This window comes from Balaenoptera acutorostrata, chromosome 13 (genome assembly GCF_949987535.1).
Source record: "Balaenoptera acutorostrata chromosome 13, mBalAcu1.1, whole genome shotgun sequence".
In the NCBI taxonomy this organism is placed as follows: domain Eukaryota; kingdom Metazoa; phylum Chordata; class Mammalia; order Artiodactyla; family Balaenopteridae; genus Balaenoptera; species Balaenoptera acutorostrata.
This window is the reverse complement of record NC_080076.1, coordinates 77624742-77651350: the sequence shown is the minus strand read 5'-3', so window position 1 is coordinate 77651350 and position 26609 is coordinate 77624742. Positions and strand designations below refer to the sequence as shown.

The 26609-nt window shown below is 38.2% G+C and overlaps 1 protein-coding gene across 6 annotated transcripts in view; it reads left to right on the top strand.

Moving 5' to 3' along the window:
* HECTD4 (HECT domain E3 ubiquitin protein ligase 4) overlaps window positions 1–26609 on the top strand; it is a 198876-nt gene that overhangs the window by 33697 nt on the left and 138570 nt on the right. For all 6 annotated transcript variants that reach the window (XM_007170894.2, XM_057526275.1, XM_007170893.2 and 3 more), the window contains exons 2-6: window positions 14936–15453; window positions 19368–19457; window positions 20128–20258; window positions 23395–23503; window positions 24175–24313. In XM_007170894.2, coding sequence (XP_007170956.2) covers window positions 14936–15453; window positions 19368–19457; window positions 20128–20258; window positions 23395–23503; window positions 24175–24313 — 987 coding nt within the window. The remainder of the gene's footprint in view (window positions 1–14935; window positions 15454–19367; window positions 19458–20127; window positions 20259–23394; window positions 23504–24174; window positions 24314–26609) is intronic.

The following is a 26609-nucleotide window of genomic DNA, read 5'->3' as shown; positions in this document are numbered from 1 at the left end:
TGTGTTACCTTCTTTTTTTTTAATAATGATTTTTTTTTAATTAGTTTATTTATTTTTGGCTGTGTTGGGTCTTCGTTGCGGTGCGCGGGCTTCTCATTGCGGTGGCTTCTCTTGTTGCGGAGCACGGGCTCTAGGCACGTGGGCTTCAGTAGTTGTGGCTCACGGGCTCTAGAGTGCAGGCTCAGTAGTTGTGGCGCACGGGCTTAGTTGCTCCGCGGCATGTGGGATCTTCCCCGATCAGGGATGGAACCCGTGTCCCCTGCGTCGGCAGGCGGATTCTCAACCACTGCGCCACCAAGGAAGCCCTGTTACCTTCTTTTTTAGTGGTTTATCCTTATACTCCTTGCTCCCTGCCCCCAACAACATATTAAGTCTTACCTACAAAAGGTACATTTAATTTTAGCTAGCTGGTTAGTTTTACTGAACATTTGTTCTTTGCAGACTGAGGGAGACAGATGGATTTGAATTCTAAAGTGGAGTCTTGATTTAGTAGAAGAAATAGCCAGTAAAGTGATAGACGAGGTTTCCAGGCAGTTTTAATTAGTCAGGCGCAGCTGTGAGCAGGAATTGATGAGAAGGGCAAGATTTCGTGGCATAAAAGATGCAGCATTTCTTAGAGGTATTTAAGGGTCAGCCATGGTCATCGGTAATTTTTACTGAGTAGTCACTTGGTGCCTATTCATGTTCTTGCCTACCCCAGCCAAACACTTACAGGCTACAGGTTTAAAATGAACGTCTCTGATCTTATAATCTAAGTATGGATGACACTGATTTCAGCTTCTTTGTTCATGTTGACTAAAGAAGTCATTGGAAGTACTGATCTAGGAGTGTGTTTGCAAATGGTGCCTTATTGTGTCTATTGCTTTCTGTTGTTTGTTTTATTTTGTTTTGTTGGGCATGTATGTGCACTGTCAGGTAGCATCTTTAGTCATTTGCTCATTCAGTAAATATTTATTGAGCACCTGTCACGTACCAGGTTCTCTGGTGTTTGGGATACACTAGGGAACAAAATAGACAAAGTTGTAAGCCATAATGAGAGAGTTTGAAATAAATTTGAAAAAGATATTTTTCAACTAATATTAACTAATGTTATTGAGTGCTTACTACATGCCAGGTGCTGTGCTCTGTGCCTTATTTCGGGAGAAAGAATTCAAAACATGCTGAGATTTTAGTGCAGAAGATAAAGAGATGAATGAATCTAAGTGTGCACCCTTGAGAAGTTTACAATCTATCAGAATCCCTCTGGTAACAATAATTATCTGTAGAACTTGTATTTTAATTGAGCATATGATTAGAATCCCTCCTGTGCACAATTCTGAGGATTGACAAATTTTGCAAACTGGGACTTCCTATGTCCCTAATGGGAGGTTGTTCGTCACACTCAATGTCAGGTGGCAGTAGTTAGTTAGGCTTATTGCATGCATTCAATCAAATGGTTACTATAGAGCAGTATTTTTTCACCCTCAGCTAGATGATTCTCTGCTGCGGGGGGCTTCCCTGTACATTGCAGGATGTCCGTCCCTGGCCTCTACCAACTAGATGCCAGTAACACCTCTGTACTTGTAACAACCCAAAATATTTCTCGGCATTGCCACACATCCCCTGGGAGGCATCAAGAGTCTCTGTCTCCCTAGACAGTCAGCACCTCCTCCAGGAGGCAGAGCCAACTGCAGCCACCCAAAGCTTAGCTTGTGCCACCCGCTCACACTCCTGCTACAAATGGGAAGTGCTTGGGCTATTCACACCTGATACTGGGAATACTCTCGTTAGACAGTGGCTGTGTTTCTAGAGAAACCACTAAGTGCTTATCAGCAGTGGGGATAATGATCTTGGTCTGCTTTTCAGAGCTAGAATAAACAATGGGAATTACAACATTTTCATTATTAAATATATCATGAATTCAAATGGTATATATGGAAGGTATGTATTTTGGGGTAGAACTTTTGAATATATAAATTAAACTAAATTAAAAAAATATATTCTGTTATTCCACCACCCAGTTAAGAAATGGGTCCTTACCAATCCCTTTAAAGACCCCTGCATGCTCCACCATTCAACTCTCCCTCTCTCCCACATAGGATACCACTATCTTGAATTTTGTGTTTGTTTTTCTTTTGCTTTTCTGTATTGTTTTATAGTATGCACACAACTCTAAACATTACAGAGCTGTTTTGTGTGTTTTAAGGCCTTATTATATAAATGTAGTATGCCATATGTAATTTTTGTGACTTGCTTTATTTTCTGCTCCACATGTGTTATATGATTCTTCCATGTTGATGTGTGTAGCTATACTTCTGTTTTCACTCCTGTGTAATTATATGAATACATCACAGTGTATCCATTTTGTTGATGAATATTTGAGTTGTTTCCAGTTTTTTTTTTGTTATTGTAAACAATGTTGCTGTAAATATTCTTGTACTTGTCATCTGGTGTTAATGTGCAAGAGTTTCTGTAGGGAATTACCCAGGAGTGGATTGCTGTATTGTAGGCTATATGCATGGAGCAGGCTGAAGGATGGCCCCTAAAGATAACAGGTCCTAATACCTGGAACCTATAAATGTTACCTTATGTGGAAAGAGGATCTTTGCAGGTGTGATTACGTTAAGGATCTTGAGCTGGGGAGATGATCCTAGATTATCAGGTGGGCCCTAAATGCAGTCACAAGTGTCTTTAATAGAGGAGAGGCCAACGGAAATTACAGCGAGTATAAGAGGAGGAGGCCCTGTGATCACAGAGGCAGAGGTTGAAGTGATGTAGCCACAGCCCAGGATGCCAGCAGCCACCAAAAGGTGGAAGAGCCGAGAAACAAACTCTTTCCTAGAGCCTCTGGAGGGAGTGCAGCCCTGCCAGCAACACCTGGGATTTGGCCCAGTGATACTGATTTTGGACTTCTGGCCTCCAGAACTGTGAGAAAATAAATATCTGTTGTTTTAAGCCACTAAGTATAGTGATTTGTTATAGCAGCCACCAGGAGCTAAAACAATTCTTTTTTTTTTTATTTTTTTATCTTTTTCATTTTCATTTTAACTGGACAATACCAATTGTTTTCTAAGGTGTCTGTACTAATTTATGTTTCCACCAGAAGTGTCTAAGAATTACTATTGTTTCACATTCTTCTCAGTAGTTTGATACTTTTGCATTTTACCAGATTTTTCTAAGCAATTTTATAAAATTTAGTACAAACTTTAAAAAATTTAGTTCAGAATGCAAAAACAAACAAAAAACTACACTAATAAGAAGGTAAAAATGTTGATATTGAATACTGTAGTAATGTAGAGAAGGGGTTTGGTTAAATTAATACATATGCTACAGATACTGTGTTATACGTATTATTTCTCTTGCCTCGTCTCCTAACCACTAAACTTAATATTTTCTGCACACATTCTTCCTTCTCGTGAAAATAATCCAGTGATTCTTTGGTACTCATTACATGGATTGGCATGCTTTTTAGGTTTCTGTTTGGTTTGTTTCTGTTTTTACTCTATCCCATGTTAAATCTTTTTGGCTAAACATAAGTTGGTAAAATAGTATTTTGAGGGGGGAGGCAGTAACTATAACCTAGCTGCTCAGGAAGATAGTATATTTGTGCATGTATTTTGAGGGAACAGATGTTTAGTCATCAATCCCAGAAAATGTTATCATGCCCTTGTCTCATGAAGTATATTGTTTGATGATAAACATATTGTACATACTAACAATAATTGTACCTTACGGATGAATTGCATTTGGCACTTTAAAAAGTAATTTTAAAATGTATATCCTCATTTGATTAATTTGTTTGTTCTTTTGTTGTGTTCCTTAAGGGTAAGCATTTAAGCAAATATATTTACTTAGGAAACTAGATTAATCATAGTTGTTTTCACACAATTTTGAGAGTCTATTAGCAAAATTAAGTTTTTATTAAAGTTTCTATTAGCAAAATTAAGTGGCAAATTGAGGTGATTTAGCTAGTCTTTTTAATGACTGCTCACTTTAATAGAATCCTAGCATTGGAAGAAGAAATCCTTGTGTGTCATTTACATTACAAGAACTGTAATAAAGAGCCATCCAGTTTCTTCTTGATTGTGACCAGTGGAGGGGCTCTTAGAGCCTCTTAAGCTTTTGGTTTTGACAAGCTTTTTTTTAAAAAACACTTTTCTTATAAAAATTTGGAAAATTTCCCCAAAATATTAAAGTAGACAGAATTGCATAATGAACCCTTATGTACCCATCACCAACTTCGACAATTTTCAACTCATGGCTGATCTTGTTTCACCTATGCTGCCACCTAGTTCTCTTTCCCATATTATTCCCATACTATTTTAAAGTAAATCCATGACATCCTGTCACTTTATCCATAAGTATTTCAATATGTATCTAAAAGATGAGGACTCCTTTAAAAAACATAATCATAATATTTCATATCTTTAAAAATTAACAGTATTTCTTTAATATAATTAAATATGCAGTCAGCATTCACATTTCCAATAGTGATTGTGCTAATATTTTTTTTTTTTTTTAATTTTATTTATTTACTTATTTATTTATTTATGGCTGTGTTGGGTCTTCGTTTCTGTGTGAAGGCTTTCTCTAGTTGTGGCAAGTGGGGGGCCACTCTTCATCGCGGTGCGCGGGCCTCTCACTATCGCGGCCTCTCTTGTTGCGGAGCACAGGCTCCAGACGCGCAGGCTCAGTAATTGTGGCTCACGGGCCTAGCTGCTCCGTGGCATGTGGGCTCTTCCCAGACCAGGGCTTGAACCCGTGTCCCCTGCATTGGCAGGCAGATTCTCAACCACTGCGCCACCAGGGAAGCCCCATGTGCTAATATTTTTAAAAGGTTGTTTGGATGAGGATATAAATGAGGATATAATGTTTTTTTTTTTAATTTTTATAAAGGTACATTTATTCTCCAGTCTTTCTTTTTTAAAAAAAATTAATTAATTAATTAATTTATGGCTGTGTTGGGTCTTTGTTTCTGTGTGAGGGCTTTCTCTAGTTGTGGCAAGCGGGGGCCACTCTTCATCGCAGTGCGCGGGCCTCTCACTATCGCGGCCTCTCTTGTTGCGGAGCACAGGCTCCAGACACGCAGGCTCAGTAATTGTGGCTCACTGGCCCAGTTGCTCCGCGGCATGTGGGATCTTCCCAGACCAGGGCTCGAACCCGTGTGCCCTGCATTGGCAGGCAGATTCTTAACCACTGCACCACCAGGGAAGCCCAGGATATAATGTTTTTTAAACTACATATTACTTCTCCTTCTCTTCTCTTTTTTTTTTTTTTTCTCTGCCTTGCAATTTATTTGTTGAAGAAAGTTGGTTCTTTGTCCTGTTGAGTTTCCTGTGGTCTAGATTATGCTTATTGCACCCCCTTGGTATAGTTTAACATCTTTTTTCTGTCCTCTCTATTTCCTGTAAATTCACATTTGGATCTCACTTCTAGACCACGGTTCCATCAGGTTTAAGTTTGATTTTGTTTTTCCTTTATTTTTTGGCAAGATTGCTTTACGGGTGGTGGTGTATATTTTCATCATTAGGCACATAATGTCAGCTTATTTTTGTGTGATGTTTGCAGCTGCTAAAGCTCAACGCCTAGATCTAGTACACTGAGATTGCAAAATGGTGATAGCCTGTCATTTCTTCATTTATTAGCTGGAATTCTTCTATACAGAGAAGTTTTCTTTTATCAACTGGTTGCTTACCTAGGTGGACAGGTCATATAAGAAAGGCAGGGTAAATGATTGACTCTTTCCCTATATTAACCAGTTTACCAAAAATAGAGTTGGTTTGCCAACATCCTCCAATGGTGGGGTTTTTAAAAAATATTATAAATTTGTGGATTTAAATGTATTTGATGTGTTTCTGTCCATTGAGCTTACTGTCCTTACTGGCTTGGCAAAATTATTGTTTCTTAAAATGGACTATCCTTTTTCCAAAGAAGATATGTGAATGACCTTATGAAAAGGTGAAAAGCTTATGAAAAGATGCTCAACATCATTAGCCTTCAGGGAAATGCAAATCAAAACCACATGAGTTACCACTTCAAGCCCCCTTGGATGGCTCTAATCAAAAGACAGTTAATAACAAGTGTTAGCAATAATGTGGAGAAATTGAAATCTTTATACATTACTGGTGGGAATGTAACATGGTGCAGCCACTTTGGAAAACAGTTGAACAGTTCCTCCAAAAGGTAAACAGAGTTACCATATGATTTGGCAGTTTCACTCTTATGTTTTCATCCCTCTTGGTTATAAAGCTATGTCCATACAAAAACTTGTACTTGAATATTCATAGCAGCATTATTCATAATTGCCAAAAAATGGAAAGAACTTGTGTCCATCAACTGATGAATGGATAAATAAGATATGGTATATCCATTAAATGGAATATTATTCAGCAATAAAAAGGAGTGAAGTACTGATACATACTACAACATGGACGAATTTTAAACAGTATGCTAAGTGAAAGAGGGCAGTCACAAAATACCCCTCAGAGTATGATTCCATTTCTATTAAATGTAAAGAAAATAGGTAAATCTATAGCAACAGTAGATTAGTGATTACCTAGGGGTGAAAGATTTGGGGGGACATGAGGAGTGACTGCTAATGGGTACAGAGTTTCTTTTGGAGGTGATGCAAATGTTCTAAAATTGTGGTAATGAATGCATAACTGTGAATACGCTAAAAGCCATTGGATTGTAAACTTTAAGTGGATGAATTTTATGGTGTGTGAATTACATTAAAAAAAGCCTTTTAATAAAGATCATTATATTAAAAAAAAAAAAAAAAGGACTACCCAGAGTCATCCAGAGAGCCTGCTTTAGATGCAGATTACAGGGTATATCCTAGACCTTTTGAAACAATGTTTATAATTGGATCCCAAGAATCTTTTTTAAAGAGTAAATACATCCAGGAATTCTGTTTGAATTATTATCAAGTTGTTTGTTAGGCTGTGCATCCCAGTAACTTCCTGTTTCTGCCTCTCCTGGAGCAATAAGGGAGGAGAGTAAGTCTTCCTCTTCACATGACAGCCCTTGAAACTTATGAAGGCAGCTCCCCCTTCCAACTCACCTTTGTAGGCCACGCATCCCTAGTTCCTTACCATTTCTCATGTGATGTGATTGCCAGATTAGTCAAATCACCTCTTCTGGACACACAGTCTGTTAAAGACCTTTTAAAATGAGGTACTTTGAACAGGATATTCCAGTTATAGTTTGACCATTGCAGAATATAAATGGGATTATTACCTCCCTTGCTTCTGACACTGAAATTCTACTAATGTATTAAGATTATATTAACATTTTTAAAAATGGTGGTGGCTCAAATGAAGCATGTGTTTAATTCATACCTCCTTTACCCCACCCTTAACACTCCCAGGTTTTATCTAGTCGGGTCTTCCTTATAGGGTTATCTGGAAAAGTTCCCTGGTCCAAAATAAGGAAGCATCTTTAATGTCCTAACAATGATTTAGCAGTTTCAAGTTTTTCAGAGCACTCCCTATACATTATTTCCTTTGATCTTAACAGTGTAAACCCGTCATTTTATAGATGTAGAAACACAGGCTGAGAGAATTTAAGTAAAATGCCTAAGGGGAGAGTTATTTGCAGAGGCTGAGCTAGAACCTAGTTTCCTTAACTCAGTGGTTTGTAATCTTGGCTCACATCGAATTCACCTGTGGAGTTAAAAAAAAACAAAAACGAAAACTAGGTTCCATCCCTAGATATTTTGAGTTAATCGGGCTGGGGTGGGACCTATTCAGTATTATTTAAAAGCTCTCAAGGCAGTTCTAATGTTTAGCCAGGGTTGAGCAACTGCCCTAACTCATATCCTCATGTTCTCTCCCTGTCACGTATATTTTCTTCACCTAATTGAAATAGTCTTACGTGGAAGAGGAAGAATTATTTTCCATTGCTCCAGAAGGCAGAATTACAATTAGTCCAAGTGAGAGAAGGTTACTCAGATGTACAGAGGGAACCAGATGTACATCTTAAGAGAATTATTCTTGGAATTTATGTATCTTCTCATTCATTAATTTATCAAACTTTTATGTGCCAGACACTGTGCTAAGCTCTGGGGGTACAAATATGAAGAAGACATGGTTTCCCCCTTTCAGAGCTCACAGTTGAAAGGGGGGACAGATTTAAATAACATTATAGTAGAGTGTGGTATGTGTTACACATATTGGGAGCTCTGTAATTTCCTTCTTTGTTATATTTTTGTATTTTTAAATTGTCAACAGTGATTTTCTTACTAAGATATATTTATGCTAAGCATTTGGTGAATATGTCACAATAGTCTTTACATTAAGTATGTAATTCAAGCAATAACAGGTAAAGTTAGTCTCTGCATAGATATCTTTTTTCTTTAAATACTCCTAATAATAAAATTTATAGTGTTGAAACCATTTTGAGAGTTCATTTCTACATCTTTCTCCGAATTTTATTCTGTTGATTACTAAGCATAGGAAGATGATCTGTATTGGCTTTGTCAAGATTTTATGTTGGTGAAAAAAATGATTTTGTAACAGAGAAATTTTTAGATTTGGACTCTATGCCTCAGATCAGCTTTGAAGAGTCACTCTATATACCACTCACTACATTTCCTTTATGGACATCATTTATTAAAAACAAATCATTGATACATTTCCTATTGAAATACCAGACACATTTATCCTTAGAGTTTGTATCTGACCCTCTGATAGAGGTATCTGACCCTCAGATAGAGGTATATCCTGGACAATATGGGAACACCAAAAAGTTATTCTGTGGAGGGGAAGAGGGAGGAAGAAAAGAGGGAGGAAATCAGAGTTTTTCAAAGTTGGCGGTGGAGCAGAGCTGGGTTCTGAATGATAGGTGGGATTTAGACTGAGTGGTATGGACATTCAGGCCACATTAGCAGGGAGATGGAAAAATGGGACCCTGATCATGGAACATGACAAAAGATGAGGACTGGGCAGGGACAGGACAAGATGGAACTTTTATGAAAAAGAATCTGAACAATGATTTCTTATATGTGGGAGTCCTCAGAGTCCTAACAATCCTGCTCTCAAAAGCAGTTGGACAGAGATCTAGGAAAAATCACCATGTGCTGGAGAAAGCTTTATAGGGCTGAGCCAAAGCTAATTAGTCTGGTGACAAGTCAGGGTCCATTCCGAGTTTTGGCACCAAGCTAGGGGCTAAAACTCATGAGTTAAAATAAAGTGTGAAATTTAATTGTGGTTATCAGTTAAGACCCTTAAAGTCCCTTTTATTTTATTTTATTTTTTTAAACATTTTAAAAAATTTTATTTATCTTTGGCTGCGTTGGGTCTTTGTTGCTGCGCATGGACTTTCTCTAGTTGTGGCGAGTGGGGGCTACTCTTAGTTGCGGTGCACGGGCTTCTCATTGCGGTGGCTTCTCATTGCAGGGCATGGGCTCTAGGCACGTGGGCTTCAGTAGTTGTGGCTTGTGGGCTCTAGAGCGCACGCTCAACAGTTGTGGTGCCCATGCGTAGTTGCTCCCCAGCATGTGGGATCTTCCCTGACCAGGGCTCGAACCCATGTCCCCGGCATTGGCAGGTGGATTCTTAACCATTGCGCCACCAGGGAAGTCCAAGACCCTTTTAAAAAAATAGGTGATGTTGAGAGTTTGAACACGTATTTCCAAGATTGGGTAAGGTCATGCAGCTTCAGGGTCTAATTTAATTGATAAGGGATCCACTCTTGATTTAGGCTTTCGTTTTAGAGATAGAATTCCATCCTTCTATTTGTGATTCATTTACTTGGTTCACATGAAATCTTTCTGATCTTTGAGTTGCCATATGCAATTCAATTTGGCCATGATTGCCATCTTCATAATGTAAAAAATGGTAGGAAAATCTGTAGAAGGGTTTAAAAACTCACTCTAACATTTGAGAGGGTTTCGGTATTCTATAGACTCTACTGAAAAGTTTTGTCCTGGGCTTGTGAGTCTGGCCAGTTGATCTGCTTTGGAATAATCCAGGTATAAATTTCTTTTATGCTGACAGGTTCATATAATGAATTGAATCAGTTACTGTACCATACTAGGGAGTATAGTAATTTATTTGGAGCTTGAGTGATCCTGAGTTTTAAATATCATTTCTTTTTGGAGAGTGAAACGTTTTATTGTTCACTGATAGTTCCCAGCATCTGTGGTGGTCTCTCCCATCCCACCACCAGTCCTACAGTGAGAGAAACTGCTGCCAAAGTTCAATAGATGGGACTAGTGAATTGATTTAAGGAAAGTACTTCCTATGGTACTTGTGATTGTTCTTTGTCAGATATATCCCCCAAATGTTGATTGTATCAATTGTGTCACTATTTGTTTGACTAGCAGTTATTTAAAGGTAGTGTTTGCTTCTGTAAAATACCAGCTCTAGTTAAGACTGCTTTTCTTCAATATGAACTATTCAACTTGTCATCACTATTTCTTTTTTTTTTTAACAGAGGAAAAAAACCCCTCATGTTTCTATTACCACAAATACCAATGACATTTCAAAATTGAATAAGCATGTTTTACATAGTCCTTTTTATGGGGCATATACAGTTTTTATACTCCTTTTTATTGTTCTGTAGTTTTAATTATTTTTTATTTATTGCATAATATTCCATTGTGATATGTTATAATTTAATTGAACACTTCTGAATATTGAGATTGCTTCCACTTTTTCCACTATAATAAGACTGCAGTGAAAATCTCTGCGCATTTTTATTTCTGGAATGTTTCTTTAGGATAAATTCTTAAAAATGGGATTACTTTCTATTTCTTTCAGAGGTAGGAGATAATATATCTTTTAGCGTCTATCTTGATTGACCCTTTTAGAGAATTACATCTCTGCTATTCTGAAGAGCAAAGTAGATGGAAATTGAGATTAACATTTAGGGGAATATGGTAGTTCATTCCCTAATCGTGATTTTTCTACTAATTATTAGTCTAGTTAATTTCCTTATGTGTTTATACAGTATTCTCTATTACTTGAAAAGCCTCTATATGCTTATTCTCCCTACCATATTTACTTGAAATGCATGTTGGCGTTTTACATTTCTCATCATGGCTGACAGGTATATGTTCTGTGTTTTCCCAAATGAAAAAAAAAAATTGGCTAAAATATGATCCTCTATACTTCTTTTTTAAAAATATATTTATTTATTATTTATTTGGTTGCGCCAGGTCTTAGTTGCAGCAGGCGGGTTCCTTAGTTGTGGCACATGGGCTCCTTAGCTGCAGCTTGCAAGCTTCTTAGTTGCGGCTCGCTGGCTTCTTAGTTGTAGCATGTGGGCTCCTTAGTTGTGGCATGCGAACTCTTAGTTGTGGCATGCATGTGGGACCTAGTTTGCTGACCAGGGATCAAACCCGGGCCCCCTGCATTGGGAGCACGGAGTCTTAACCACTGCACCACCGAGGAAGTCCCGATCCTCTGTACTTCTTATGTCAAATATTGGAGTCTTGTTCAAAGCCAGATTTGGCTGGCAAAGAATATTTTGCCTACCTTCTCTTAGCTTTCCAGAATGATTGTTGTTTAGCTTAAAAACATGTATGTCATGTATGATAAAATTATATTAAGGCTACAAATTGCTTTGAGTGTCGTTCCCTTAATTGGGGTGACTTCAGCATTATCACCAAAGTACAGTTAGCAAACCTGTCTTCTGATTAAGGGTGACAGGGATCTTCCCTTTTCCTTAAATAGCCTTTTTCCTTTTTAAAGAAAAAGTATTAATTTTATAATGACATTACAGTCTTTTATCTTGGTCAAGAGCCATTACTAAGAGCAGTGGTTTTATATGAGGATCTGAGACAAATCATTTAATATTCATAAGTACCAGAATAGATCCTCCATAGCTGACTTACTAAAACCCAAAGGTATGATATCTTTATGAAATGATTTTAGGCCATGACCTTCAAACTTTAGAATTCTTAAAAACAGCAGCATATCAGACAGTTCTTAGTTTTCATAAGGCCATTGAAATGGATAATGCTGAGTAATCTAATGGATTTCTGAAAGCATAGTGTGCTTTAGATACTGTTAAATCAATAAACATAACAGTCACTTAAGCGTGTATATTATATAATATTTGGTTAATTATATTATAACTCAAGTCCTTTCAGAATATTTGTCTTTCAAGTGGAATGCCAAAGATATAACTGAAGTGCTTGTAAAAATAGAACCATCAGAAAAATACAGAAGTATAGTATATATTTTTTCAGATAATCTTAATATTTGGAGTTAGCTACAGATTCTGTCATATACATCATTTTATGAACCATGAAGTATCGTATTTCAGAAGCACTTATGTTTGAGATTGGTAATAAAACTAAATATCTGGGTTTAATGTTACTGAATTGTTCTTTGATTCTTGTGTCCAATAAAAGCCTGTATTGAATTTTTTAGTAGTTGCTTCATATAACATAAGTTGCTGCTCAGTGTAGCATAAGTAAAAATGTATTTGGAGCACATATGTATTTAATTAATTAATTTTTAAATAATTTTTTAAAATTAATTAATTTATTTATCTTTGACTGCGGTGGGTCTTTGTTGCTGCGCGTGGACTTTCTCTAGTTGTGGTAAGCGGGGGCTACTCTTCGTTTTGGTGCACGGGCTTCTCATTGCGGTGGCTTCTCTTGTTGCAGAGCACAGGCTTTAGGTGCAAGGGCTTCAGTAGTTGTGACACGCGGGCTCTAGAGCACAGGCTCAGTAGTTGTGGCACATGGGCTTAGTTGCTCTGCGGCATATGGGATCTTCCCGGACCAGGGCTCGAACCTATGCCCCCTGCATTGGCAGGCGGATTCTTAACCACTGCGCCACTGGGGAAGTTCACATATGTATTTTATATCAAAGAGTTGTATTGGGTAGAGATCACAAAATCAATATTGAAAAGCATTTTTAAAAATGCAACAAAATTTATTTGTTTAGATCTTCATACCTTGAGATGATCAAATTTAAAATTTTGTCATTTTTCATAACATTAGAAGTATCTCAGTCTTTGGTTGTTGATCGTAATGGTGGAAGCTGGTTACTGACTTTTTTGGGGAGCGATCTTAAAAAAAAAAAAAAGAAGGTAATCTAGCTTCCTTAGATACAATTACTTCAGGGTAGATGGTTGCCCTTGAAATGCGATCGTTTTTAAAGGATTTTGGAGTTATTTTATCTGCTGTCATGTGAAAAATAATCAAAAGGGTAATTTGTGCTTGATGAGTCAAGACAAAAGGGTAGGGAAATACAATTTGTATGACTTGATGATAAAGGACGTTTAATCAATCATTATTTGATACTGTTGTATTAAAAACTAAATAAAAATGTTCCTAGTTCTTATTTTTAATAATATGATTTGCAATATCGCTTTACCCAATGATACCTAGTTGAATGCAACCATAGCCTGATTAGAACTGTTTTAAATTTTATTTTAAAATTATCATATGGTAGAATTGACCTTTTTGGGGGGGGTGGGTGTGCAGTTCCATGAATCTTAACACATGTATAGATTCATGTAACCACCAGCACAATCAGGATATAGAACAGTTTGTTTGCCTTCCCAAACTCCCTCATACTATCCCTATATAGTCACATCCTGCCTGTACCCCAACCTCTGGCAACCACTGATCTGTTCTCTATCACTATAGATTTTTTTTTTCCAGAAAGTCATATAAATAGAATAATGCAGATGGAACCTTTTGAAATTGACTTCTTTCACTCAACAAAATGCCATTGAGATTCACTGAGGTTGTGGATATCAGTAGTTCATTTCTTTTTATTGCTACGTTGTTGGTTGAAATTTTATGGCATTTGGATATTATTTCTGATCTGACACACTAGAACTTAAGTTTGAATTGGTTACTTTTTAAAACAATGAATATTTTTTCAAATCAGTTAAATGAGATGCATACGTAGTTAATTTTTTGAATTGGAATTTGTTTTCAAACTGAACATTTTTTCAGTTCAGTTTAGCGACTTGCATGTATAGCTAAGCTAGGCAGTTACAGGGTTTACATTTCTCTGGAAGTTCTTGTTGTTTTATTGGGCTAACAGTTTTAAGGGCAAAATTTGAGATTAAAAAGAAGTATTTTGCAGGTTTATGAGAGAAATAGAGTGACCTGTGACCCTTTAAAATGTCAGTGCCAATGACTTGACAGAATTTTCTTTGCTTTTACTCCAAGCCTCTCCCCACCCTGACTTTCTGGTCTACTGAGAACCAGACACTTTTGGCGCCTGATAATCTGTTTTAATGTGCTTATTCCAAGAGTGGCCTCTTATTTGTTGGTTACAACAGTCTGTTCATTTTAACTTAGTCACACTTATATGTGTAAATTATTTGCATCATAAATTTAGTTTGATTCTTTATCTTCATAGCTGTTTCCTTTCCTAGTTGATTGAGGATTTAATGGTTTTATCATTTCCCTAGCTGCTGAAAATCTCAGGGAGGTCTCCTGATAATTGTATGTTTTTGGTGAGAAAATAGGGGTGGATCCATTATCAGTGTGAACTGGATAAATCTATACCATGTCACCAATTGAAATAATGGATTAACAGTAGTAAGAGTGGAGTGTTCTTCAAAATCAAAGAATAATAAACAATCATTTATTAGTTGGTATATTAGATCTTGAAGATGAAACTTGTTCTGTTTTCACTGGCAACCTACCTGGTAATAGAAGTTAGAGACTTAGATTTATAACCTGAGCATTGAATAAAAATATTTATACCTCAACTTTCTAAAATAAGCTACTCAAATTAACTTTTGACCTCCATACTTAATTATTTTCATGATTTGGGTTCTAATCTCACTTTTAATAGGAGCATTAGCAGAAATGCCAAAGAAAAAAATCTCCATCAGCAACCTGGCTTTGGCCACAATTAAAAGATTTTTTGATGTGGACCATTTTTAGATGCCACTGGATAGACTTGCTTCCATAGATGAGAGCAGTGGTGAAAGCAGTACATACCAACTTCTTCTCTATTGGTTCTTTCCTTAGATTTTAACATTTGAGACCAAGAATCCGACGGAATTAGCAGAACGTTTGCGCTCCGTTTGTGGGAATCAGAGCAATGCGTATGCCCGCCTGCTGGAATACCGCCTGAATGCCTTGAGAGGACTGTGGAATGCGCAGCGCCAGCTGGCCTTGGAAGAACAGCATGAAAGGGAAAGTTCTGGTGACGAAGAAACTTTGGCCCTGCTCAAACGCCAGGGCTTGTTGCAGCAACCCGAGCAAGCTCCCTTCACGTCGAGGATGGGGCTCCTGCTGGTCTTCCCCCTTATTCAGTCCCAGAGTAGAACAGACCCTTCTCTCTGTAACATAACTGCTGAGGTGCTATTGAACTGCCTTCGAGACTGCCAGCCTTTGAGCTTGACCAAGGAGCCTGCTGACTGTCTGAATGGAATCGAAACTTTGCTGTGCTCTTGGCTAGAGGAGACTTCTGACACAGGCCGACACATCCCACATAAGCAAAAAGAAAATGCTGCTGCTGCCCTGGTGGCTTTGGCATGTGCCAGGTAAGGAAAATCAAAGATACCAACTGGTGACCTTGTGATGGCTGCTTCCTGGGTTGGGTGAGTGAATAAGAGGGCAGGCGTATTTGTTGGAAGTCTTAACATTCAGAAGTCCTTCTTCGTTTTCAGTATTGAATTTCGCAGCCTTGACAATGCATAAGATGCTTCCACCAAAACTTGGTACCAGGAGCTGGAGTTGAAACCCAAGTTCAAGTTTTTGCTTTCTGTTATACCATGATAACAGCTTAAACAGTTTAAAATGGAGAATCAACACTTAGCATTGTCTACTCAAACTTAGATGGTTACTGTTTTACATCAGGTAGTTAGTAGAGGATGTTGTATCTGTATTTCTCCTGGAAGGACAGTCAAAAAATATGTAGAGCTTTTAATTTTTTTTCCTGCATGTCTGTAAGGAGTACGTCAGTGAGTGAATGGGTTATTACTCACCTGGACTCAGTCACACAGACTTGGTCACAAATTATATTTCTGGACCTTGATGCTTGGCTCCATCAATTTAACTGAAAGATCTCTCTGTGTGTAGCAAGATTTAATAGTATACTGTCCTTCGTTTGTAAGTTGATGTTACTGATGTACTGTCAATAGGAAACGTGCTTGGAGTTACTTTTCCAGGAGAGGATTTCTTACATTCTCCTGCCCAGTAAACTGTATGATCACTCTCACATATTTGTGAGAAAAAGTTTCACTACCTTTGCTTTCTTCTAACCTAATTGTCTAGGGACCAATTAGGACCACGGTCTGATAGATTAGTGTCACTAATCTCTCTCCCTTCATAATTTTTTCTTTGATTGAGTTCTTCCTTTTGTTAGCAAAGCGAATGTGGAAAAGTTCTTCTTTGAGGATTATGAAGTTCCTAGCTATAAGACTCCTTTCCCTATTTTTATGGTTTCAAAGTTGACCTTCAAATGGTTGAATCTGAAGCTATTTTTGAGGCACAATGGCACCAGCATTTATTGTCAGTTTCTTTGCCCTGAGCAAACTGTCATAGCCTAGTTTTAGATCCTTGAAGACTGTGGTTGATTATGGAAATCCTGACATGAGCTTAATTCTGGAGACATTATTGGGTGGTACTGAAATAAGTTTCCCTGTAAAGGCTTTATATTGGACTGATTTATTTTTTTTGGATATGCAGAAGACAGTTTTGAGCCCTAAATAGATTTGTTATTAATGCAAAAGTCCTACTTTGGGAAATTTTGCTTTTAGATAGTCCTATCTTTAGACAGATTTAGGATGTTTGGAGTAATTATCAACTCTTTAGTTTCAAATGTTTTTAATGAACATGGGATCATAAAACTCACTTTTTTATTATGTACCCTAATTTAGTCTGAACCAAGAGAGAGTTATTGAAATTGCTTCATGTACTTGAGATTCCAAATTCCGTTCAGCAGAAACGTTGAAATGAGTGTTTTTTATTTTCTTCTTCTTGGGTGTGTATTTTTGTTTTTGTTTTAGATGGTACCCACATTATTGCTAATATTATCACCTTGTTCTGGACTTTATTTACCTCAATCATGTGCTTTTCAGTGTTAGATCATCTCCTTAAATGAAGTTATTTAGGAGCATATCATTGAACTTTTGAGACTGATGCTCTCAAAGACAGAACAACGTTTCCAAAAAAATATTTTGAAGATGTTCATTCATTTCAACCAGCTAACATTTATCGAACATCTCTGATGTGCCAGGAGCCTTGCTAGGTCTTAGGGAAATAATGACTCATGGTGACTCATGGTCTCTAATCTTACAGTTGAATGGATTTCATTTTGTCAGTCATTATTGCTCATTTACCACGTGCAAGAGACTCTACTAGGCAGTGCGGATACAGCAGTGAGCAAGGTAATGGTCCCTAAAATTGCAAGGTTTACATGAGACTGAGAGAGGCAGACAACTAGCAACAAATGCATATATAGGATAATTTCTGAGAGGGATGTTCACTGTAAGAAGACAAATCAGGATATTTTAATAATAGAGAATGACTTAAGTGGAGGTGGGGGGTCAGCATTAGCTAGAGATACCAGAGAAGGCCTTACTGAATAGGAGACATTTGAGCTGAGGCCTAGATGATGAGAGAGAGCCAACCATGCAAAAAAGCCAGTGACAGGGAGTTCCAGGCAAGAGGAGCAGCAAGTGGCACAAATCTGATGCTTTTTCTGTGCTTGGGGTAGGACAGCAAAGTGAGCAGGGTGGCTGGAATGCAATGGTAGGAGAGAGGCAGGAGATGAGAGTCCAGACCATGTAGGGGCTTAGGAGTCATGGAAGGAGTTTAAATTTTACTATTTATTTATTTATTTATTTAGGCTGTGCCAGGTCTTAGTTGCAGCATGTAGACATAGTTGCAGCATGCATGTGGGATCTAGTTCCCTGACCAGGGATTGAAGCTGGGCCCCCTGCATTGGAGCATGGAGTCTTACCCACTGGACCACCAGTGAAGTCCCTAAATTTTACTCTTAAAATCTGAATCTGGCAGCTAATAATATCTTATAGTTGGTTTAATGTTTTAAATGTTCCATTGTGCCTTTGCCCCTTTCTTTTAACCTCGTTGTACCCTGGGGAGGTATCCCTATTGGACAGATGAAGGACATAGGAATTTGGTAACAGGACTGACATGGTGCCGCTGGTGAGTGGCAGAGCCGGGTTTCAGAACCTGTGGGTCCTAACTCCCAACTTGTGCTTTTATACTGTGTCTGCTGCCTCCCTGCCTTATATGGTTCTTTGGTTTTGATTCTTTGAACACCAGAGATAGTGAAAGGGGCAATTAAGAGGAGGATTCGGGCTTCCCTGGTGGTGCAGTGGTTAAGAATCCGCCTGCCAATGCAGGAGACACAGGTTCAAGCCCTGGTCCAGGAAGATCCCACATGCTGCGGAACAACTAAGCCCGTGCGCCACAACTACTGAAACCCGCGTGCCTAGAGCCTGTGCTCCCAACAAGAGAAGCCACCGCAATGAGAAGCCTGCACACCACAACGAAGAGTAGCCCTTGGTTGCTGCAACCAGAGAAAAGCCCACGTGTAGCAACGAAGACCCAGCGCAGCCAAAAATAAAAAATAAAAAATAAATAAAATTAAAAAAAAAAGAAGAGGAGGACTCTAGGCCTTCTTGGTCCTGTGTTAGGTATTCCATTTCTTTTTGGGGTTTAGGCGCATGATACCTAGCAATTAAAGCCTTGGCTAAGAGAATAAGGTAGCAATCTGAAGTCAGCCCATCTGATACTGGTGATCGTTTAGCTCAGGAAATGTTCTTGGGGTGATTTATACTTGGGATCTGGCCAGGTAAGTCTTGTGCATCTTAAAAGCACCTTCTTTTAGATCCTGCTGACCAAACTATAGACTTCCCAGAGCCTCAAGCTTTGGGAACCAAAAGGAAATGGGGTCTTAGTGAGCTCTGCAAGTATTACAGTCACATACTGCACAGCCGGGGGAAGCAGAAGGAACACCTCTTAGCACAAAGTATTAATTATTTGAATGTTTTCCTCTTCAGTCATATTTAATGTGTGAGATGTTTATGTAAAATGGATGAACTTAACAAAGATATTAAAAAATTAAGCCTAGAAATACTGCTACACTTTAAATATAACCTCTTCCTATGAAATATCTCCTTCAGCTAGAGATCAACTTGATGATGAAACCGTATCAGGCATAATAGCCACACATTCTTTGTGCTTGAGCTTTATGTTTTGAACTTTTATGTTAGGGGAACATTATTTACCTTTGCAAATACAAGAAGAATATCATAACTGGCATGGTAAGAATCACGTCTGTTTTGACATTTTGTACAACACATCTACTGATTGGCAGAAGCAGACCCAATTTGGAAGCTCTCCGTGTGGTTAATAAAATTGACATTAACAACCTTATTTGACGTTTCAGTTTTGATGATTTTCTGTTCCTTCCTTTTATTTTTAGGGGATCATTGAAAACTTTTGTTCATACAGTCCATCTATTACAGAAACAGACAGATCTAGGGTCCCTGCCTGTAGCCGATGTGCTGTATAGGTAAGCTGTCACTTTGGATCCTCACCCTCCTTCTACACAAGGGAGCCTTGTGCATAAAAGCTCTTTTAATAAGTAAATTGCTAAACTCTTTTTTTTGTCAATTAATGACTCATATTTTAAAATAAGTATGTTATTCTTTTCATCTTAAGTGAGAATTTTGTTTCTTTCCTTCTTGGAAGGTGTTCCTAGAGCATGTTATTTTTCATTTTTTAATTTTTGTGGTAAAAAAGTGCAATAGCTTGTAATGAATTCTTATTGTAGGTTTCAAGATGATAAGATGTTAAGGTATAAAGAAAAACGTGAACGTCATTCATAATCTCACTACTCAAAGATAACCACTCCTAGTGTTGTATGTGTTATATGTGTTTCCTAGTTCATACCCCTTTCTCTCCATCCCTCCCCTTCTCTCTATCTCTCTCTCTCAGATATGTATACATGTAAAATATATACATTTTACACACAGCTACAATTTTATTATAACATTTCCATAAGCACTACTTTGTAATTTTCTAATTTAAAAATATATGTATTGTTAATGTCTTTTCAGATGTATAGTATTTGTGTAGAACTACTTTAGTTTTCTGCTCTTTGAGATGTTAAGTAGACTTTTATCTTCCTGCTGAAATGGATAGTCTCGGTGTCTTTATGATTCTCTATCTCCCCTATTTAGGCTGTTGCTTTTGGAAGGGGGACCTGGATCCCCCTCCTGTTTGCTTGGTGGCAAACACATAGTATCATGGGGGTATGAAGACATGTTGCCTGCACCAGATAGCAACACTGGCTCCAGTTCTGAAAATAAAGGTAATGCAAGGGTTTTGGTCCTGTGATTGAAATTAAGATATGAAAAGAGTGGTTTTAGGTAATTGTGGCAAACGATTTAGATATAACTCTGTATTCCTTTTAATTAAGAGCTCAAGGTTCCTATACAGGGTAATCATTGTCTGCTTTATCAGTAAAAGTATAAAAGCTGATACTCAGTGAGGTAAGAAAATGGATAGGTTTTACTATCGCAAGGGAAAAGGATCATCCATACACTCCTGCCAAGGAGGCATGAATTACTTAAATTCCTGGGTACTTGAATTTGGGCATGGGAGCCTTAAGTCCACGAATAGAGTATCAGGTCTTGTTGCCTGATACTGTTTCTTTTAGTAATTTATTGTGTGTATGCTGGTGAACCTCTTGTCCTAAAAGCAAAAAAAAAAAAAAAAAAAAAAGAGATTGTTCAAAGGAGCATGAATTGTTAAGTATCCCCTTTAAATAAAGGGGACTAGATTAAAATGTTTTTACACAGTTTCACAGGTATTACATATCTGTTTATTCTGTGATCTCAGTGAAAATGGCAGAAGGTCTCTGAAATGACCTGCAGTTAACTGACTTACCAGATGAATTAGGCCTCTTTATTTGCTTGGTAGATGTACTGACCGGTGCCGTGGCACACAAAACCCATGAGGCCAGTAGGCTCTTCTTAGAGTCTGTGCACTGCTGCTCCCACCTACGGAGTTGCAGGCTTGCCAAGAGTCTGCCTTGCTTCCAAACCTGTTTGTTATTGTAATTGGTACTTGTGATTATATCATTAAATATTACATAAGTGATAAAGTAGGAATTTTAAAAACCCTAGCAAATTATTTACATTTAGAAATGGAATGCTTTTAGGGCTTCCCTGATGGTGCAGTGGTTAAGAATCCGCCTGCCAATGCAGGGGACATGGGTTCGAGCCCTGGTCCGGGGAGATCCCACATGCCGCGGAGCAACTAAGCCCGCGTGCCACCAACTACTGAAGCCCGTGTGCCTAGAGCCCGTGCTCCGCAACAAGAGAAGCCACCGCAGTGAGAAGCCCGCGCACTGCAATGAAGAGTAGCCCCCGCTCACCACAACTAGAGAAAGCCCGCATGCAGTAATGAAGACCCAATGCAGCCCCCCAAAAATTAAATAAATAAATTTATTTTTTTTTTAAATGGAATGCTTTAGAATGATTCAACAAAGCCAATCTCTAAGAAATTGGTATTCTGTAAGAAATTAGAGAGGGATTCAGAGTCTATTCTGCCCACCCCTTCTTCTCACACTTTTGATGGGGGCAGCTTTCCTAGGTAACTGTAAGGGAATGGGGTTCAGTCTAAGCAGTGGGCCATCGGCACACCTCTCATCCAGTGCCTGTGCCTTTTCACGGTCCACTGTTTCTTCCAGACAGTCATGTGAAAGTGATGAGAGGAACAGAGGCAAGACTTCTGGATATGAGTTACTATCTTCACTGACTCAACTGGAGTCAATAGGAGAAGCAAAAAGCCTGCAATGCCCAAGAAGTTCTTAAACATTATAGGTGGAAATTTATAAATTCATACAAAACCAAAACCCCTTTCTTTACTCTCTCCTTTTACTCCTTTTAGTATCTCCTTTGGAGTAATTTCTTACTGAGGATGATGGTATTAAGCTGATCTGTATGCTTTTCACTCTCTTGTACCTTTGGTTTTGCTCCTGGCTAGAGGATGTTTTTCTTATAAAAATTTAAAAAGTAGTCTTATTTAATTTTTAATATGTGGAAACGTTCAACATACCCAGATGTTGAAAGCATACTACAGTAAACCCTGTATACCCATCACTCAGCTTCAACAAGTGTCAACTCTGGCCAATCTTGTTTTACTCTGTCACCTTCACTCTCACTCCTTGTCAGATCCATACTCAAAAGGCCTTGGCCTTAATCTAAAGAGTGATGAATAAATGTATATTTATAAGTTTTAAGTTAAAATAAAATGTTTAAGGAATGAAATTAATATTTTGAAAATGATTACCTACTTTTAACTGTTTTTTGAAGAACTAATAGGAACAAGTCTCGGTTGTCTTAGATTAGTAGACTGAATTTTTAAGATAACCACATACTTAGTACTAATTTGAGTGCTATTACACTGGATTTCTTGTAATATGACAAATAGTAGAGAAACTCCACTTAAACATAGTAAGTGGATTAATTTTGAAAAAAAAAAGTTTTATTTATAAGCTCTCTTATTAAGGTAAATTCTCTAGAATATGATAGTAAACCACTTACTATCATTCAGAGAGATACTATTTGTTTTAAGCTTGGGGAAGATATACCTAAGGGGAAACATAATTGCTCTTTTTAAATAGAAGTGATATTGTACTTTTGTGCTGTGTCACTCCAGAAATTTAAAATTAGGATCTCTAGATGGAAAATCCACAAGGAGTAGATTTTAGTTCAATGTATATCATCAGTCTATCAACATAAAATCATTTGCCATTTATGGGGCACTGGCTTTGTACCAGAGAGCAGTGTGGCTGTTTACCTATGTTGTCTCATTTAACCATCACAGTAACTCTTGAGGTACATATTATCTTCATCTTACAGATGAAGAAACTGAAGTTCAAAGAGGCCCAATGTCAATTGATAAGTGCCCCAAACTCTTAAATCTCACACCTTTTTTATTACACAATCCTTAGGGAAAGTATTGTATGCTTAGTCATTTCAGATTAGAGTTAGGAATGTATTTTTGCTATTCAAAAAAAAAAAAAAGAAAAAGAATCTTTGGCAGACTGAACCGGGTTCTCCTGCTAATAACTATCTGACCTCTTTCCCTGAGCTTGGTCTCTAATCCTACATGCATTTTGGAGTTTTGTTTTAGGTGTTCAAGCCATCTTCCCTGGAAGTCACATTGAAGCACTTATTTTATTATTTTTATTTCTGGCAGTACAGTGCAGCTTGCAGGGATCTTAGTTCCCCGACCAGGGATCGAACCTGGGGCCCGGCAGTGAGAGCACCGAGTCCTAACCCACTGGACTGCCAGGGAATTCCCAAGAAGCACTTATTTAAGAAATGGGAGATTATCTTTCATTCAGCCTCCTAATGGCTTTTTCATTCGAAAAAGCACGTTTATAATTTCATTAGAAAAAGCATGTATATAATTTACTTGTGACAAAACGATTTCAGATGCTGACTTGGGACGCTGTGTCACGGCAGATGGTCTTTACCTGTATACTACTAACTCAGTTGGAAGAGGAGTAAGCAAATTGGGGTCTGGATTACATGGTACTCTCAGGTCAGTTGCATGGAACTTGCTGAATGATTTGGCTGGAACGTTTTCCTCGTTACCTGAATCTGTGATGAAGTCACCTGGGAGTGCGTGCTAACTCCCCATAGACTGACGAGTGACTAAACAAGTCTGAATGGCTGGTTTTCTCTTACTGTCACTCTCTCTCTGGTTCTGTTAATGCATTTCAGCTTTATTTTGACTCTGTAAAGAGTTTGGTAGCCCTAAAATCATTGTTTCTAGCTTCTAGCCAGAAATTCCTCTGTGATCAGAATTTTTATATTAGTGACTTCTCCATGTTGATAAATGGATATTTTTCGAGTTAAGTCTTTTTGTTCTTGGATTTGACATTGGATCAGCGGTGATTTTTTTTTTTTTCAGTTGGGATATAAGATCTATGAATTGCTGCCAAAAGAAACCACAGTTTAAGATCCTTATGTATATTTAATTAGACCGTTTCCCCAACTTTTTCTCCTCTCCACTTTGTTGTGGGAAATTAATATTTGCCATAGTTTGTCAGTCTCAAAGTTAATATAATATGTTTATTCTCCTTCAGATGTTTTGCATACTTAGTCATTGAAAACAAATTAGGAGGGAAATGTTGTTTTGTCTGTTGTAGCTCATTGCAAGGTTTCAGACATGACCTGGTGACTTAGCCTGTATACTGTTTTTCCCCACAGAGGTTTTGTGTACTGCCGGAATGAGGAGCTGGAACCAGGATGGATTGCTTTTGGCAGTGGCAGTCTTCTCCACCGGCCTGTATCTTTTGACAATAAACCTCACTCTCTTTTCCAGGTCATTGACCAGAATACCCTTCAGGTAAACAGAACACCAAGGCTTTGTATTTTATATTTTGGAGACAGTAAGGGAAGTTTGTGACATCATCAGAAGGAATAATAACACAGTTGATATAGTTTCCTGCCGGAGTGGCATCCTTTTAACTGTTATCGTTTGGGCATTCTGTTTTTTCTCTAATGTCTTAAGTTTTCCCACATGATCTGAGTGAATGTGCTCTCTAAGAGTTACTAAGGCCGACAGACTTTTTTAGGATTAAAAAAATTTTAGAGAGTCAAAGATGGTATAAATCCCAGCTTTTTTTTTTTTAACTAGATCTATTTTGGGAAGGCATTATTTCCCTATTCAATTTGTTCTAAACAGCCTTTCTGTGGGAATTGGAGCTTTGAAATGAGTTTAGATAAAATCATTGTGCGCTTGGGATTGAGCTCATCCTTGGTGCTCTTAAAGCGCTCTGTTATGGCACTTGCTATATTATACTGAAATCGCCTGCTGTTGTGTCTAACTCCTCCCCAAGACCGCACACACCTTTAGGTCTGGACCCTGTCTTACTCATCTTTGTGTCCTTAGAATGTAGCACAACATTTGATTGATAATTGATAATAACAGTGTCTCTCTTTGCCAGGCCGTGGGTTTGGCAATTTACATATACTTCCTCTCCTTATCTGTGAGGTGTGACTATGGCAGTTTCATCTTACAGTTAAGGCACCTGAGGCTAGGCATGTTGTAAGCACTCAGTAAGTGTTTGTCCTTCAATGAAGGAGTGAGCTTAGAGAGGTCAAGTATCTTGCCACATGATAATGGCAGCATGAGAACTTGAACCCATCCGCTCTAGAGTTTGAGCTCTTTATGCTACAACTTTCTGCCTTTCAACCAAAGTCAAACTGAACGGTTAGAGTTACCATCTGTGGAGTGAGTGCCCTGAGAGTAGTCACATCCAGGATTTAAGTGGGATGTTACATCTTTTCTTGTCTGTCACTCAACTGTGCCTTTCCTGGAGAACAGGAACTGAGTCTTGCTCACCTTTGCATCTGCAGAGCACATAGGAGGTGCTCAAAAATTGTTTTTTTTTTAAATTTTATTTATTTTATTTTTGGCTGCTTGGGTTTTTGTTGCTGCGTGCGGGCTTTCTCTAGCTGCAGCGAAGGGGCGCTACTCTTCGTTGCGGTGCACAGGCTTCTCATTGCAGTGGCTTCTCTTGTTGTGGAGCACGGGCTCTAGGTGCGCAGGCTTCAGTAGTTACAGCACGTGGGCTTGGTAGTTGTGGCTCACGGGCTCTAGAGCACAGGCTCAGTAGTCGTGGCGCACGGGCTTAGTTGCTCCATGGTATGTGGGATCTTCCCGGACCAGGGCTCAAACCCGTGTCCCCTGCACTGACAGGCGGATTCTTAACCACTGCACCACAATCGAAGCCCCCCAAAATTGTTAGATGAATAAAATGAACAAATAGATGCCAAATTAACTTCATTTCTTATCAGTAATGCAGATAGGTGAGAACATTGCCTGTATTTATTTGAAATAGCCTGGGGACTTAAACAGATGTTAAATCTTGGAACGTGGTTTACATTTGAAGTAATGTCAGTATCCTCTGTGTTTTTGCAAAAACTTTGTTGCCCAAGAAAGCAGTGTTCTCACTAACTAGATAGGTGCATTGGAACAATTTGTGGGTAGCTTAAGCCATTCAGTAGCTGTCAACTTTCTAGATTTCTTGGCATTACAAATTTCAAAGTGTGGTTATAGCAACTAAATGACTTTTTTAACTTTTGAGGTAGCCAAAACAAGTCTGGAAAAAAGTTCATATGAAATGAGTTCGGGGGTCAAAAGTAATAACCTTAGGAAAACTAGTGACTCACCCAAAGAGATGGAGTAACTGAAGGTCATTCTTACTGTCTCCTGAAGGCACCTGACCTTCTCTAATTATTTTTATTTGGGAATTTTCAGTTCTGTTCCTATTCTTGGATTTTTTTAAAAAAACAAAACCTAGTCAGCAGTTCTCTTGATTCTCATTTTCTCTTATTTTAAGTGCTTTTCTCTGGCAGTAAAAATTAGTATGTAACTGCACATTTAATGTGAAATGATGCAGAACTTATTCATTACACTGAAACTGAAAGATGTTTAGTATTAGAAACACATGCTTCATGTCTAATACAGAGAATGGGTGTTCATCTTTTCCCTCCTGCTGGACGTGGTGAATTTCAGTAAGCCCTCATGTGCTAAGTTAGGATCTGTGTCTCCCTTCATCTTTTTACTCCTTCTCCCTCTTCTCTGCTTTCGCTTTTGTTTTCCTCTCGCCTTTGCTTTTTTCCTTCCTTCCATAATG